Genomic DNA, 14,945 nt, shown 5'->3' with positions numbered 1-14,945 from the left:
CATTTATCAGTGTTTCAAATAGGGCCCGTAGCGTATGCTACATAGTGTAGCGTGGCCGTAGCGCTACGTAGCGTCCCAAATAGCGTAAATCCCCTGTAGTATACGCTACAGGGGTCGTTGCGTAAGCTACAATGTATTTTTTTACTATTTTATTTTATTTTATTTTATTTCACATTTTCTTTATTTCTAATGTTGAGGAATGTGACACTTGTATTGTACTTGATACTTTTAACCTATGGGATGTTTATTTCTTTTCATAATTGTTACTTGTGGTTTCAATTAGACATTATTAATTACAGTGGTTTGCTTAGAAAGTTGATGTGATAATCATTTGATTTGGCTTATATATGTGGATTGGCTTTTGATAAATGATAACTAATAACTTTTTTTTAACATGCTTATAATTGATAAAATGAATCATCTTTTAGGCATTTTTATATTATTTTTATATTTTTTCCTTTTTTTTCACTATTTATTATATTTGTCCTATTTTTAAATTTAAAAATAGAGGTATCGTGTAGCTTACGCTACACGCTACGAATTTACACTACACACTATAGAGGGCTGAGCGCTACGCATCACGCTACTGCTATTTTAAACACTACTATTTATTATATTTGTCCTATTTTTAATTAAAAAATAGAAGTATTCTAGGGAGGGCTGAACGCTACGCAACACGCTACCACTATTTAAAACATAGATCTATAGTCAACAACGCTGTAGAACTGGTGGACAATCACAAGGATAGTTCTTAACACAAAAAAGGTGGTAGGATTGTTGGACAATCCCAGGCATCTAGCTGTTTTGGTGCAAATTCCATCCATTGATTGGACACGGTAGTCTTACTTTTCATTGTGCTGAACTGTTTTCAACCATCATGGATGTGGCAGCTAAGATGGTGTGATCACAATACTTTTGGTCAGATCACATATGGCACATCAACATAGTGGCCCACTAATCAAACCCGTGGGCACCCAAAACATGCAACAGTACTGTGGGGATGAAAGGGACATCAATATGCACAGCTAAGGTGCCAGGTACACGGACAAAAACCAATTGTCTCCATACATCAAACTGATTGGATTTGATATCACCCATTCAATGACGGGATGGCAAAATAATCAGTTAGACCAAATTGTCTAAAAATCTATTTTGCAGTCTGCAGTTGGTTGGTTGCAATCACACAAGGATATTTTAGGACCATGTGCAGTCCACAGTAGGCATCCAATATCCAAAAGGTCCACTGTGATTACAGGTAGGTTGACATCGATTCTGTATAGATTTTCTACTAGACCTCTTCTAAATGAGACAACCCTGTGACTAGACCAACTCACGTGACATCAACATTCATCAAGTGGGCAACCACAGGAATGCCCCAGAAAAAAAATGCACTCATTGGACAACCATAAGATTACTAACCATCTGATTAAACTGACTTCTCTAGGACATCAAAAAGCATGCTTGTTCTCTAGGAGTCCAATAGCAGGCCATGACCACGCATTTAAGATCCACTGAGTGTGATTTTTAGGCTGACAACTCTATGTAGAGGTTACTAGATGAACAGCTCAGATTATCCTGACTTCATGTAGAGGAGGGCATCTCTCAGAGTGCCACGTATAAGTAAATCTCAGAGTTATTATTGCCCATACATGCATATATAAGATAGGCAGATAAGCACACACTTACGGAAAATTGACAAAACTAATGCTCTCTAAAGGAAGTAACCTACATCCCCCATGAGCTTGGAAGCCAACCTGGCAATACATGTCAAGACAGGGAACCTCACACGGGCTGCCTGCAACAATGTTGCAACCGGCAAGGAGTCGCTTACCAAATCAATCAAACATCTACAATCAAAGTCAGAAGAAGCCTACTCAATGGTCCAGATCACTGTCATTTTCATATCTCAAAACTATGGGATTGAGGGCATTACACTGTCTTTGACCCATGATGTCATTTAGGGGAAAGGTAGACCATTATAGAGAACTTTTGATTTTTAACTACTGAGAAAAAACCAATGATAATTATAAGGAAAAAATTCTGTTGGTTCAGATCAAAGCCATGTAACATGGAGAATTTCCACAGCATCCACTATTTTATGATGCTTGGGAGGCTTCTATGAAGTGGCAAGGGTCACTGAAATAGAAGAGAGATGATGGATCGGATACGGAAGCTCTGCTTTGTCCACTCTCACAGGAAATCTTAACAAGCAAAGGATAAAGAACTGACGAGTGTGAAGGCTGCTCATAAGAGCAGGATTCCTAACCCTAGCCTCCTTGCACGTGGTTCATGTGAGAGATTCAGCTTGATCAACAGCAGGCCCCCACCAAGTCTGTGATATGCTACGAAATCACACCAGTCTCATCATCAAGGAGGATCATGTCCATGAAAGAAATGGACAGTTAAAAGGAGTTCATCGATGATTGACATTTAATGTACAGGAATTCAAGAAGAAGAATACTAGATGCAACTACCCATTAAGGCAATGGAAAAGTACAATCCAAGCAGAGCACAAGTCGAGCGACTCAGCTGAGAAATCCACTCAGGAGTCGGCATCTCTGAACACATCAAAAAGGAATCCAAAAAAAAAGATGAAACCAAAATACCATGAGAAATCCTATTCAGCAGCAATCGTAATAGGCTAATAGCATCACTACTGGGAAACACAGTTATGCCCAAGGTACTGTGATCCAGACTGCTGATCTAATGGCCTGCAGCATGTATGGGAGACGAAAGAGGACTCCGAGATTTGAACATCATAATGTTCTGATGGATGGCCTACAAGTAGCAGTAAAAATAAAGCATTCCATATTAAACAGAATATAGGCCAGATATCGAAGGAATAGGATCTTCCAATCCCCGAGCGTTTTGGGGTATCCCTCATTAAAAGTAGGGTCCGCCCGTGAGATCAACGGTTTAGACCATCAAACCATGTTCCTTAAATGTAAGGAATCCAGAGAAGCAGCAAAATGCACATTTATTGCTGACCAGAACCCTCTAATTCCAATATCATTTACGACAGAACTATGTTTCCAAGGAGTGAAGCTATTAGCCTATCACTAGAGGCCCAATCTATGGCCCACCTAACGACCAAACCACTATGATTATAAAACCATCAGAGAGACTGTAAGACCCACCTGATGAAGGGATCAGATCTTACACAAGACATGCACATTGGCACATGGAGGAAGAGTAAGATTCAAAATCCCACTCTCGGGAAGCTCTAGTAAGACTCTAAAATCTTGGACATCATAGCTGAAGAACTTCCTTTCCCAACAAGGATGAGGGCATCCCATCATGCACTTTCGACCCCACAAGCTGATAATGAGAGGGACGTTTAAAAACGATTTTAAAAAATAAAATAAAATAAAAAACCCGTGAAAATTCCTAGCAATCTTGAGCTTCAAAATTCTAGTAAATGTAGTGACTTGGTATAAGTTAACGCTCTAAAATGGCAAGGGAAAGGCCCAGAAGGGCGTGGATGGAGTTAGTAATAAAATACTTGATGACCTATGGCCTAACAAAGGCCTGACCCTTGATAGAGTGGAATGGCGGAACCATAGTGTGCCATAAAGGCCGTTATGGGGACGTAAAGGCCGTTACACGTTACGGGGTCGTAACGGTCATAACAGCTATTAAGAATTGTAACTGCCATTAACGGCCCGTTATGCCCCATGTAAAGGCCATAATAGCCCCGTAATGGTTTGTTATGGGGCAAATACAGGTTTTTAGATTTTTTTCAATGTTATGTGGGAGATACAAGTTTTTTGGGTTTTTTCTTTCCATGAGAGAGAGAGAGGGAGGGAGGGAGGGAGGGAGAGAGAGAGAGAGAGAGAGAGAGACTGTTACAGCCGTTATGGGGGCGTAACAACCTTTACGACCCATATCGTAAAGGTAACGGTGGTGGCCGTTATGGCCACCATTACTGTTATGGAATACCTTGGGCGGAACAGGATTCATGTAGCTGACCATAATTAATTGGGATAAGCCTTAGATGATGATGATGATATCATTTACATCCAGCTAGATTGGACGAAAAGGATACCAAAACTCGACAACAATAGAACAAGAGACTCAAAACCCACTGCAGCAGGATTCCACCACTTTGAACAGATTTAAGTGTCAACCAAACAGTCGACAGCAGCAAACAACCCATTTTGGTAAAACCATCTTCGTGGTAACCCAATGGAGTGATGACGCTATCAGAAGTATGGAAGAAAAAAAAAAAACAGAGGAAGTAATTTGAAATTCAGGGGCAATTATATTACAGCAGAGGACAGAATGCAGCACTGAGAGTAACCGAATAGAATCATAAACAAAGATTATGCAAAGAAACTGACCTTTTTAACAAAGAAACGACCATCCAAACACTAACATAAGAAGGAAAAAAAAAAAAACTCCAACCCAATTCGTATAAAAATTTACTGACCTCAAATGACCGTGGTAAACATCCAAAGAAGAACAATGGAATTACACATCAGCCAACGCGATTTGGGTAAGGCCTATACTGACCGTCATGTCCTCTCTGATTCTGCTTATTACCAGCTCCAGCTCCATAGCTCCCGCCAAAACCAGACGCGTCATCATCCAAATTCCCACCATCCGTCCGTGTTGGCGTTGTACCTGGCACACCACCATAGCCAGCACCAGCTGTCGTCTGCGCTTCCGCACCACCCTGATTCCACTTTCCATTGGCAGCACCAACGACCCCACGATAAGCACTGCCGGTCATCCCCATGAACCCACCAACACCCCCGTTGACATAACCCGGGTAGGGGGCAGCATTCCCATAAGGCGTCGGGCTCCTCCTTGCTCCATACATTCCCATGCTAGACCAAGGGCTCCTCGGCGGCATGATCGGAGCAGCTCCATAACCCACTCCATCATATGCGCCCATCGGGGGATAACCAGGAAAAGGGTAGCCGGCTGCATTGCCATAACCCGAAACAGGCGGCGGCAGATAACCGTGATAAAGCCCATACCTAGGATATTGCGTAAAAACCCCACCCGGGTAGCTCCCAAAAACAGAACCTCTTCCACCGCCGCCACCTCTCATATTATAACTATTGCCACCATTACTGCTATTCCCATTGCTACCATCTTTTGGCACAGCAAGCTTGACCTCCACACGCTTATCATTTAGTTCATGGAAACTCTTCTGCAACACGCTTTCAACCGCCTCATCTGAATCGAAGGTGATGAACCCAAACCCACGCGGCCGGTGTGTCACGGTGTCATACATGACCACGACGTCAGTGATCCTACCATACTTCTCAAAGTAAGCCCTGAAATCCTCCTCAGTTATATTAGCAGACAAACCCCCAACAAAAATCTTCCTATTCTTAAACTGATTACCACTGTTATTACCACTAGCACCCCCACTACTACTATTTTTACACACAGGCCCCCTACTCTGTTGTGGGTGTTGTTGTTGTTGTTGCTGTTGTGGTTGTTGTTGTGGTTGTTGTTGTTGTTGTGGGTGGTTTTGTTCACCTCTTGGGACTGCCTTTTTCACTTCTACCTATCAAAACAAGATGGAATAGGATACAATAAAAGGAACGCCAAACAGAACCACAGGAGAGAGAGAGAGAGAGAGAGAGAGAGAGAGAAGGAGAGAGACTGACTGTTCTTCCGAGGATGACATGCTTGGGTTCTTGGAGGGCTCTGTCAGCGGCAGAAGGGTCTGAGAAGAGAACAAAACCAAAGCCTCTAGCATTGCCTGTGCTCCTGTCCCGCATGATCACAGATTCTAGTACAACCCCATATTTACCGAAATGCTCTTTGAGCGACTCTTCATTCGTTTCCCATGAGATTCCTCCCACAAAGAGCTTCGCCTGGTCAGAATCCATCGAAAACCCAAACACGCAAGAACAATAAAACCCAAAAGAACAACACCCAAGAGAGAGAGAGACTCAAAACCCTCAAGAGGGCGAGAGAAGGAGAAGAAAAAAGTGAAGGGGTGTGTTGGGTTTTAGAGGGTCAGGTCAGCTGTGATTGATTTTATTGCTTTTTTGGGTGTTGGGGGAGGGTCGGGAGAGAGATGAATGGCTGATCATTGATAGAGGGTTTTGTTTGGAGACTCTCAGCCCTTGGATCTCTTTTTTCCCACACTGATTGCGGAAGAGGAGTCTTTTCTTTTTAACTGATCTTTGTAGTCCACTGGACTACGTTAGAATCGTAGACCGCGTGTGCTAAGCAAGTATTGTGTCAGGCTTCCTGATCATAATGGTCCATCAAGGGAACCCCACATGGAGAATGGCCCAAAAGTTCTCCTGGCAGAGTAATCCGGTCCGCCCATCATCCTTCCGTACTGATTGTGGAAAATGCGAACAGCCCAGATTAGCAATCTACCCGTAGAAAACAGGTTGGATCATCTAACCGATATGACTTAATGCACACTCGGCAGTCCACGGTGGGACCACAGTAAGATGCATAACCAGATAGGGCGGGCCTAAACGAAATGCGTTGCAGGCTACAATTTGGACTAGTCACGCGGACTACATTCTGGTGGAGTTGTGAGTGTAGATAGATGCGCAACTAGGTTTTTGGGTACTTAGAAGTGAAGACGAGAAGGTCTCTTTTGTGGGCCCCACGGGGATCTAGATGAGGGAATTAGGGTTTCTCTCCGTCACGTCTCCTGGTCATACGCGCATCCAAACTAGTATTAGGGTTTGGGGACGCGGATTGGTCACCAGGGATATCCCTGATGATCCTACGTGGCGTGATCTGATTCGACCACGTACTACTACAGTGATGCTCCAAGGGTCACCGGGGAATCTGCTTCCTGGGTTTGGAGATTGGAGAGTTATTTGATACTCTGGCCGCCTAATATCCGTGATATGCGGGTGCTTAGAAATGGTAAACGTGGCATAAGTTAAACCGTCTAAATTGTATAACTCACTATCAGTAAGCCACATTCACGAAATCGTTTTGATTGAATAGTCGTGTCCTCTGATTCGGAGACACTTGTTTGTTGAACTAAGACCATAGGATATTTTCACTTTAACGGTCCAGTAAATTTCTAAAAATCTGATAGTCAGATAATGAAATGAGCTTTAAATTTTTTATTAAAACACATCTACGCCGATACTCATTATTTGTACAGTTTTATTTCAATTAATTTTATGCCATGTATGAAATTTCTAAGTGCCTGCACATAGTCTATCGCACTCTTTCAGAGTATAAAGTGTTTCTTTTGGAGGTTTTATCTTTTCATTGTACCCAGGTTGTTTGGTTTGAGTAGGATTAGGGTTTTCTATTCCGGGAATTACAATATTCGTTTGCATAGTACACATTAAACCTCAATTCTGAAAAACCGGGCTAACTATTTCGTAATCTGGACCATTGATTTGTTGTGTCCCATCGTTTATGGACTATAGTTAAAAATTTTGATACATAACTCTTAAATTTTTGACACATATCATGCAGATAGGAGGTCGAGAAGATAAGTAACGCGATGACCCACATTCCACTGAAACATGGTCCTAATATCGGACTTTAATATATCTTATTCTCAAACTATTTTTGTACCAGTTACTACAAGTTGTGAGATTAAACAGATCAACCGTCTGGATTATAGAAATATGGGTCTCACTTTAGAATTGAAAGTCCGTGTATACACTTTTCAATGATGCAGACCATGCGTATCGTATAATTTCTCATCCCTTTTGGGATTTCGCTGGAGAGGATTTCTCGTTTCTAGGGTTAGGGTTTGGGAAGATAGGGATTGAGAATGGTGTAATAAATGGGAAGGTGCGTGTCGGTGGGTGACATGGTTCAGCGTGTGAAATGGAACGGATGCGCATGTACACGTATCACATGTGCGAGAACTTTGAAAGTGTACGGAACATCTTAGCCGTTCATTATGTGAGTCCCACCTTAAGGATAAACTATAGTGAAAAATCATGCAGATTGTTCGCTGATCGTGTAGACTAAATAATTACTAAAGAAACGGACGGTCTAAATACTTGCAGAGGGTCCACACTCGTTGCATGCAAGAACCTTCCAGGTTTTGCACCCTGTCATCTACATGGTGGGATGGACCTTCTGCACCGGTCAGATGTCCTACACATGGGCCGAGTTGGCATGTGCCTCGCGTCTGAAGGTGCGAGTGTAGCTAGCCAACCGACTAGATCCGTTTGTTCTCAATTCGTGCAAATGGAGAATAGAGTTCAGTGATCGAGGTCGCTCGTCTGATGGACCCCACCTTGGATGTACTCTTGCCAAAAACACATCCAAGGTTTCCAATCCCATCCATCCAATCGTTGATCATTTTCGATTTAATATTGATCCGTTGCCTGTTTTGTTTCTTCAGCAAAGATTCTTAGGTCATTGATCAATTTTAGGTATGGCCTATACATTTAGGGGCCCATCATTCAGACGGTGTGGATTACTTAAATATGGGTCCCACTGATTCAAACTGAAAACCCATGGTTGGTGTGCGAATCTTCGTCTGGAGGGCTTGCTTCCCATATAGGGAGCGGCTTAGGTGTTAACCGGGAAACATCGCAGTGGGTGTTTTCCTGACTGTGGGGCCCATATTTATGTATAATCTGTATATCTACGCCGTCCATAAGTTTTTATAGATAATTTTATTACATATTATCAAAAATAAAATAGATCCAAACCTCAAGTAGACCACACCAGAGGAAAAATTTTTGATTTCACGAACACAATTAAAAACTTCCAAGAACCAACCGTAATGGTTATTTGTCATCCAACCGGTTGATAAGCCCCCATGTATCTTGATGAAGGAAAAATACAAATATCAGCTTATCCAAAAGCTGATATTTGGATCTACTTCATTTTTTTGGACCATGCCTACTCTGTGGTCCACTGGACATTTGGATCATCTTCATTTTTGAACCATGCCGTAAAATGACCTGGAAAAACTGATGGACAGCATGGATATACAACACATACATCAAGGTGGGCCCCACGGTCAGAGAAACACCCACTACGTGTGACACCTAATCCGCTCCCCCTTGTGTGCGGTATACGCCTGGATGCAGACTCGGAGTTGTTTTTACTTTTAAATTGAGTACCGCTTATCAACCATTACTGCCAGAGTATCAAATAATCCACCTTTAGGATTTAATCATATTTAGAAAAAGGTCAAACACTAGTTTGACCGTATGAATCGGGGTACCGTGCGGGGCCGATACGGCGTGATTATTAAAGAGAAATGCTCCAGTGCTTTCTGAGCATTTCATAAGTTATGTTGCTCTTGTTGCATTGAGATAATTAGGAAGTCCATTCGACTGATCTTGACCGTCCGTTAGATCCATTACCCATTTCATGAGCTACCATATAAATATAACCTTGATCTTACAATCTTACTCATCTGATCAATCGCCTCTAATATCAACGGCCAAGATAATTTGTGAATAATGACTCTAATCAACAATCCGGTCCATCTATTTGATGGTTTCCATCATGTATTGTTTATGATACTGAAATTTATTTTTTAAGGCTATCCTAGACATCCCGTCCATGTGTTGAAAAGGGATGGGTAAAATAAGTAATGATAAATCAAGGATGGATTTGATCATCTGATCAGTCATATTTTCGAATGGTAGCTCTTGAAATGTGTTATAAACTTAATGGACGGTTCAGATCATTCTAGAGTAACCTGATACAACCAGGAGCACCATAATTTAATAATGCTCTAGAGCATTGAAGCATGTCTCCAGACTCCTTATTAAAATAGGAGAATCCAGATTTAGGAATGTTCAAATCCATCATAATGGACCGTAAAGATACCATCCAGTGAGTCAGCACAGCTAACCTTTCAAGTTTTTATGAAATCTCAGCGGCTGGAATGGTTTGGCCCACCTTGAAGATCAGATCATAGAAATCAGGAAAACCCATTTCCCAGATGGACTGCAGTGTAGAAAATTGTATAAAATAATGGACAGCCATTAGATTGGCCTGATTTTTTGCATTCATTGACCTTGAAAGTAGGGCCCACCTTATGGACGATCCGGATTTAGTACAGGTGATACCTTGGCCGTAATTTCTCGGTGGACAAGTAACATAGGCTCCAGCGAGATGAACACTCCACTTAAAATAGTGATTTTTAGATACTGAAAGCGAGTCAACAGAAAACAATATTAAAAAAGCTAGAGAGTTGACTCGGACGATTCACAAGCAATGTCTGCATTCAGTGCCGGTTTGGTTGCCGATGCATATCTAATAACTAGTTTCTTTGGATATGTGGACCAGTCCAATGATAGATCTGGACCGTCCATTCATTCCAGCCACTATAAGGCAAGCCACGATTGAAAGTGGTATCATCATCTGACCAAGTGTTTCTTAAGCATCATAAGTAATCCAAGTAGGGCCACTCTAACAGATGTTTGATGGAACTTATTTCTTCTATGGTTGATCTCAACCATTAATTTTTGCATTTTATTTTGATGGTTAGGATCATCATGTCGGTGGGATTCTTGTATATTTCCCTGAAAAAAGTTGGTTTGAAGAAATTGGCAGTCCAGATCTATGACTGGACTGTCCACGTGCCCAGAGCTACCAGTTGTGTTTTAAGCATAAACTACAACTACAACTTCATGTTTCCCGTACGGATTGGTACAAACCATACGAACTATTCAGTCGTGTTTATGGTGATTGATTGGACTATCAAATCACTGGGCCAGATCTTTTTCTAACGGTGATGCAATGTGTATATGATATCCAAACCGTTGAAAAGGTTGGCCTGTGAGTGGATTAGCCTCATTTTTTGTAGTTGGTGTTCTCGGCAGCGGGGCAAACCTTTTGGACGGTTGGGATGTTATACACATACGACAAATGGGCAATCTCGAATTAATCAGACAGTAACACTTGGTAGGAGTAGGAGTAGTGTGTGAGACCGGTAGATAAGTAGGGAAATTTGTGACATTAGCTTTATGGTACAAAGGAATCAAGGTTTTGGACTCCTCTGTATTTTATTATTATTATTACTATATTTTAAAGGCACTTTTTACTTTTTTTAAGACAAAAATGCTGCTTCTGCATGGGGCTGTAAACAGGTCAGTAGATCCAATGGGGTACTTAAGCTGACTCGTTTATTAAACGGTACGGGTTTGGATCCAAAAACAAACTAAGTTGTTAAACTAGTTTAGATCCGGTTTACCTTATGCTAGGCCCGGCCGGACCTGACTCGAACCCATTTAGTATATGGACGGGTCTGGTCTACGTTGCAAAGGACCCATCTAGATCTGGAACCGCATAGACGCTGCGTACCTTGACAAGTAACATGGAAACACGAGATATTCACCCCGTGTTCAGCTGAGAATATAGGGCACCACGGAATCTGAATCAACACATGGAAGCTGATGGGATTAGAAAACGAGGATGTATACGGAATATATATAAAATGCTTTTTAGGAAGTTTCTACACCGGTATGCTAAGTGGGGCGTATTGTGATATCTGTGAGAAATTTGCCCTGTCCATTAATTTTGTCAGCTTGAATTGGGACATGATGTAGAGCGGGTCGCAGACAGTTTCATGGCCAAGATGGATCAGAAAAGGCCCGGTCGACGATAGAAGTGATCCGGACCATCGGACCTTAGATCGGGAGTATCTCGCAATCCGGAATGAGTTATCTGACGTAAAATATATGATTTTGGGGTAGAACGAGCTACTTTAGTCAACCAACCCCGCTATGCCGGGTTGCGCAGCCCGGAATTGCGAAAAACCCTTTGATTGATGGTCATTTTCCTATTTTAATTTCGTTTTTACTATAAATAGTAAATTTTAGTTTGATTATAACTCTTCATCCATCGGGCTTTAGGAGTTGCACCCAATGTGAAAAGAGCTTAGAATAATTAGGGGAACGGTTTGGTGAAGCCAAATAGGACACTTACTATTTTTAGCCGAAAACCTTGCGCACTAGTAGACATCACGACCGTCTATAAATAGTAAGTTTACTATTTATAGTAAGTCGCGGATTCTAGGAGTTTGAGTTGTAGTTTGATTATGATTTCTTTCCCATTGCTTGATACCCTTATTTAAAGGGTTGTGAACTCGTTTTTAATAATTCATCAATCAATTTCGAATTTATTAGAATTTATTTCTATTTTCTGCTTTCCTTCCTCGTGGATTTGAGAAGTCTCTGTGAGGAGTCCAGAGAAGTTCCGTGGATTTAGAATAGTTATCCTCTTGAGGAAGACGGTGCTCGACCTCACGTCCTCCCCTGCATCAGGACATGAGTCCAAAAATGAGATGGATCAAAAACTCAAGTGGGACATGCGAGAGGAAACAGTGGGCATTGAATGACCATCATTGAAACAATCGTATGGCTACATAAGTTTTATATCAGGCTAAGTTTTTTGTGTTTTCATCCCAATACATGTGACCGTATAAACGGTTTAGATGGCATATAAACATCAAGGTGGACCCCATGAAGGCTTTAAAGGTGGGCATTTCTTTCCACACTTTTCCCTCTTGTGTGGCCCACCTGAATTCTAGATTTGCCTCATTTTTTGTCAGACATTGATATGATAGAAGTGGATAATCATTGCAATGAGTTAGAGGATTGGTTTAGAGTTGAATCATAAGATATATATCTTGTTTAAAATTTCAAATTATTGATTTTATTTCTTAAAATTTTAACTTTTATAAATATTTTTCTTTAATTGATATTTGAAGATACTTTTAAGTTTATGTATAAGGCTTGCATCAAAATTTAAGATAGAACCCACATAAAGGAAAGTTCATAGAGACTATGTACCATGGCCAAAGTGGAACAATTAATCAAGTAAAGATAACCATCTCTATTATTCTGACCTTCACATGCGTCATTATTTGCATTTTTGTTATTATAAGAATTTGCTAAATTTATTTTTTATTATTAATTGTCATTTATTAATTTTGATATAAAATCAAGATGACCCAGGCCCTTTAGATCCAACCAGAATTGTTAAACCTGTTTATAAGTAGGCCTGGTTCAGGTTCTGGATATCACTTAACAATACACGTTAGACCCGGCCCATTTATAAACGGGTTTGAGTTGATCTTCTTCTATCAAACCCAGACTCATTTATAGATGGTTTTGATGGGGTTGACTCAGACCTAACCTAGACCCGCCTATTTAATGAAAGGATTTGGGTCTAAAATTTAGACCCATGCCCATTTAGTAAATGGATGGGTTTGGTTTTGGCTAAACCCGATCATTTACAACCCTACTTTTGTTAGCACAACGGTTGCATGCCTAGGGAGTTGGATGTTTTTTAATTCAAAATGTGAGTGTGGCCCTACTAAAATAAGGATTGGGCTTACTTATTGGGCGATCTAATCTGTTCATTTTAATTAGATAGTTGTGAGCCACATAATGGTGTTTTTCAATTTTCTTATGAAGCTCTATATGGCCCATAATAGCATTAGTGTTGTTTGTTAATTTTGAACAGTTTCCTCTAATGTGATCCATCCATGATAATTTTTGCCCTCAAACTTGGGCCGATGACATGAAATTAAAACCCCTTTGATTTGGAAGGGTTGAATTTGCTTCATGACAAGCTAGTGAGTCCTACATAAGATGTCTGATGGGTTCTTAAGGTAGGGCGCCGCCACATAAAAGCTATCTGCCCATTTCATTCTTCTTTCCTTGTTTTTTTTTTCCCAAAGGTTCCATGACAGTTGGTAGTTGTACAAAGTTCCACCATATTCTCAGGGGCCACGATAATCTCTCGCGAAGCTCTAACGAAACTCAGTACAATCTCCAGGCAGAAAAATGAGGGTTTTTTAAAAAAGATTTTCGGCAACACTCTACGATATAGAAGTTATAACACCCAAAGGTAAGTTTATGTTAGGATAATAGTATCTTTTTGTGTGTTATTTTTATTTTTGTTGGTGGATATCAATAATGGGAGTTTGTGAAAAGGAGGAGGGTATGGTGATTCCCTTTATAGTTATTGTTTTTTTTTTAATGAATGGTGGAAGTTTGTGAAATGGAAAGGATACGTTGTTTCCTTTATAATTATTTTTAGTTAGGTACGAATGATGAGAGTTTATAAAAGGAATACATTTTTATAATGGATGAATGTTGTAATTGATTAATTTTGAAATTGAATAATGTTATAATGAATGATGTGATGAATGTTAAAATGGATGAATGTTGAATGGATGACTATTGTAATTAATGAATGTTGTACTCTGCATCGCCGATATTCAGTGGACTGTTGATCCAATGAAAACGGTCACATCAATGACGCACACAGAATTGCATAAGTGCACGATTTGTTTCTAATTTCGGTGTGATAATTTATATATCAGGTGTAATCAGGATTAATGTATTCTAAGTGAATGTTAAGACGTTCTTAAGGTGTTGAAGAGCAAAGTTAGGATTTTGATAAAAGGTTTTTAGGTTGTTCGATCGAATCAGTAAGTCCATCCATCTCTTGTAATATTCTTTCATAGTGGATTGTTTATCGCTTTGTGTCATGGTTCCTTCCCGTGAGGGTTTTTCAATGTAAAATTCGTGTGTTCTTTACATGCAATACCCTGTACCTCCGGTACTCGGGTGTTACCTCTGAAAACCCAGTTATAGGGATTTGAGACGATTAAACTTAAACTTTATACGTGTAGGTCGGAGCTCCTGTTCGACGATGAATCCAACCACCACGATCCAAGTGAACCGAGTCGAACCCAACACCTAGGGCCAAATTGGGCCCAGTTCGGCCTATAGTGGTGAGCCCAGTGGGCTACCCTACTTGGGTGAATAAGATGGAAAGCCTATAGGGCCTTGTTGTTACATTCCTTTGAAGTTTTGTTCAAAGCCGTAGAAATACCTGACAAGCGTAAACTGTAATTTTTAGGAAATCCTTTGAGTGACCCCGGGCCACAAGGAAACTCAGACCATGTTCGTGAACACTATCATATAGGTGATGACTTTTCCCTTAGGCTTTTCATTTCTAAATTAGCTAAACCTAGTTTGCACTAGATTACT

The 14,945-nt window shown here is 40.7% G+C and overlaps 1 protein-coding gene across 1 annotated transcript; it reads right to left on the bottom strand.

Moving 5' to 3' along the window:
* Window positions 1-4,238: 4,238 nt before the first annotated feature.
* LOC131228707 (heterogeneous nuclear ribonucleoprotein 1-like) lies at window positions 4,239-6,092 on the bottom strand. Its single transcript, XM_058224555.1, has 2 exons — window positions 5,625-6,092; window positions 4,239-5,521 (listed from the first exon to the last, which is right to left on the bottom strand). Exons 1-2 carry the CDS (start codon window positions 5,847-5,849, stop codon window positions 4,478-4,480), a joined length of 1,269 nt encoding a protein of 422 aa, XP_058080538.1. The 5' UTR covers window positions 5,850-6,092; the 3' UTR covers window positions 4,239-4,477.
* Between the last annotated feature and the right edge of the window lie 8,853 nt (window positions 6,093-14,945).

This window comes from Magnolia sinica, chromosome 16 (genome assembly GCF_029962835.1).
Source record: "Magnolia sinica isolate HGM2019 chromosome 16, MsV1, whole genome shotgun sequence".
Taxonomy (NCBI): Eukaryota; Viridiplantae; Streptophyta; class Magnoliopsida; order Magnoliales; family Magnoliaceae; genus Magnolia; species Magnolia sinica.
This window is presented reverse-complemented; position numbering and strand designations above follow the sequence as displayed.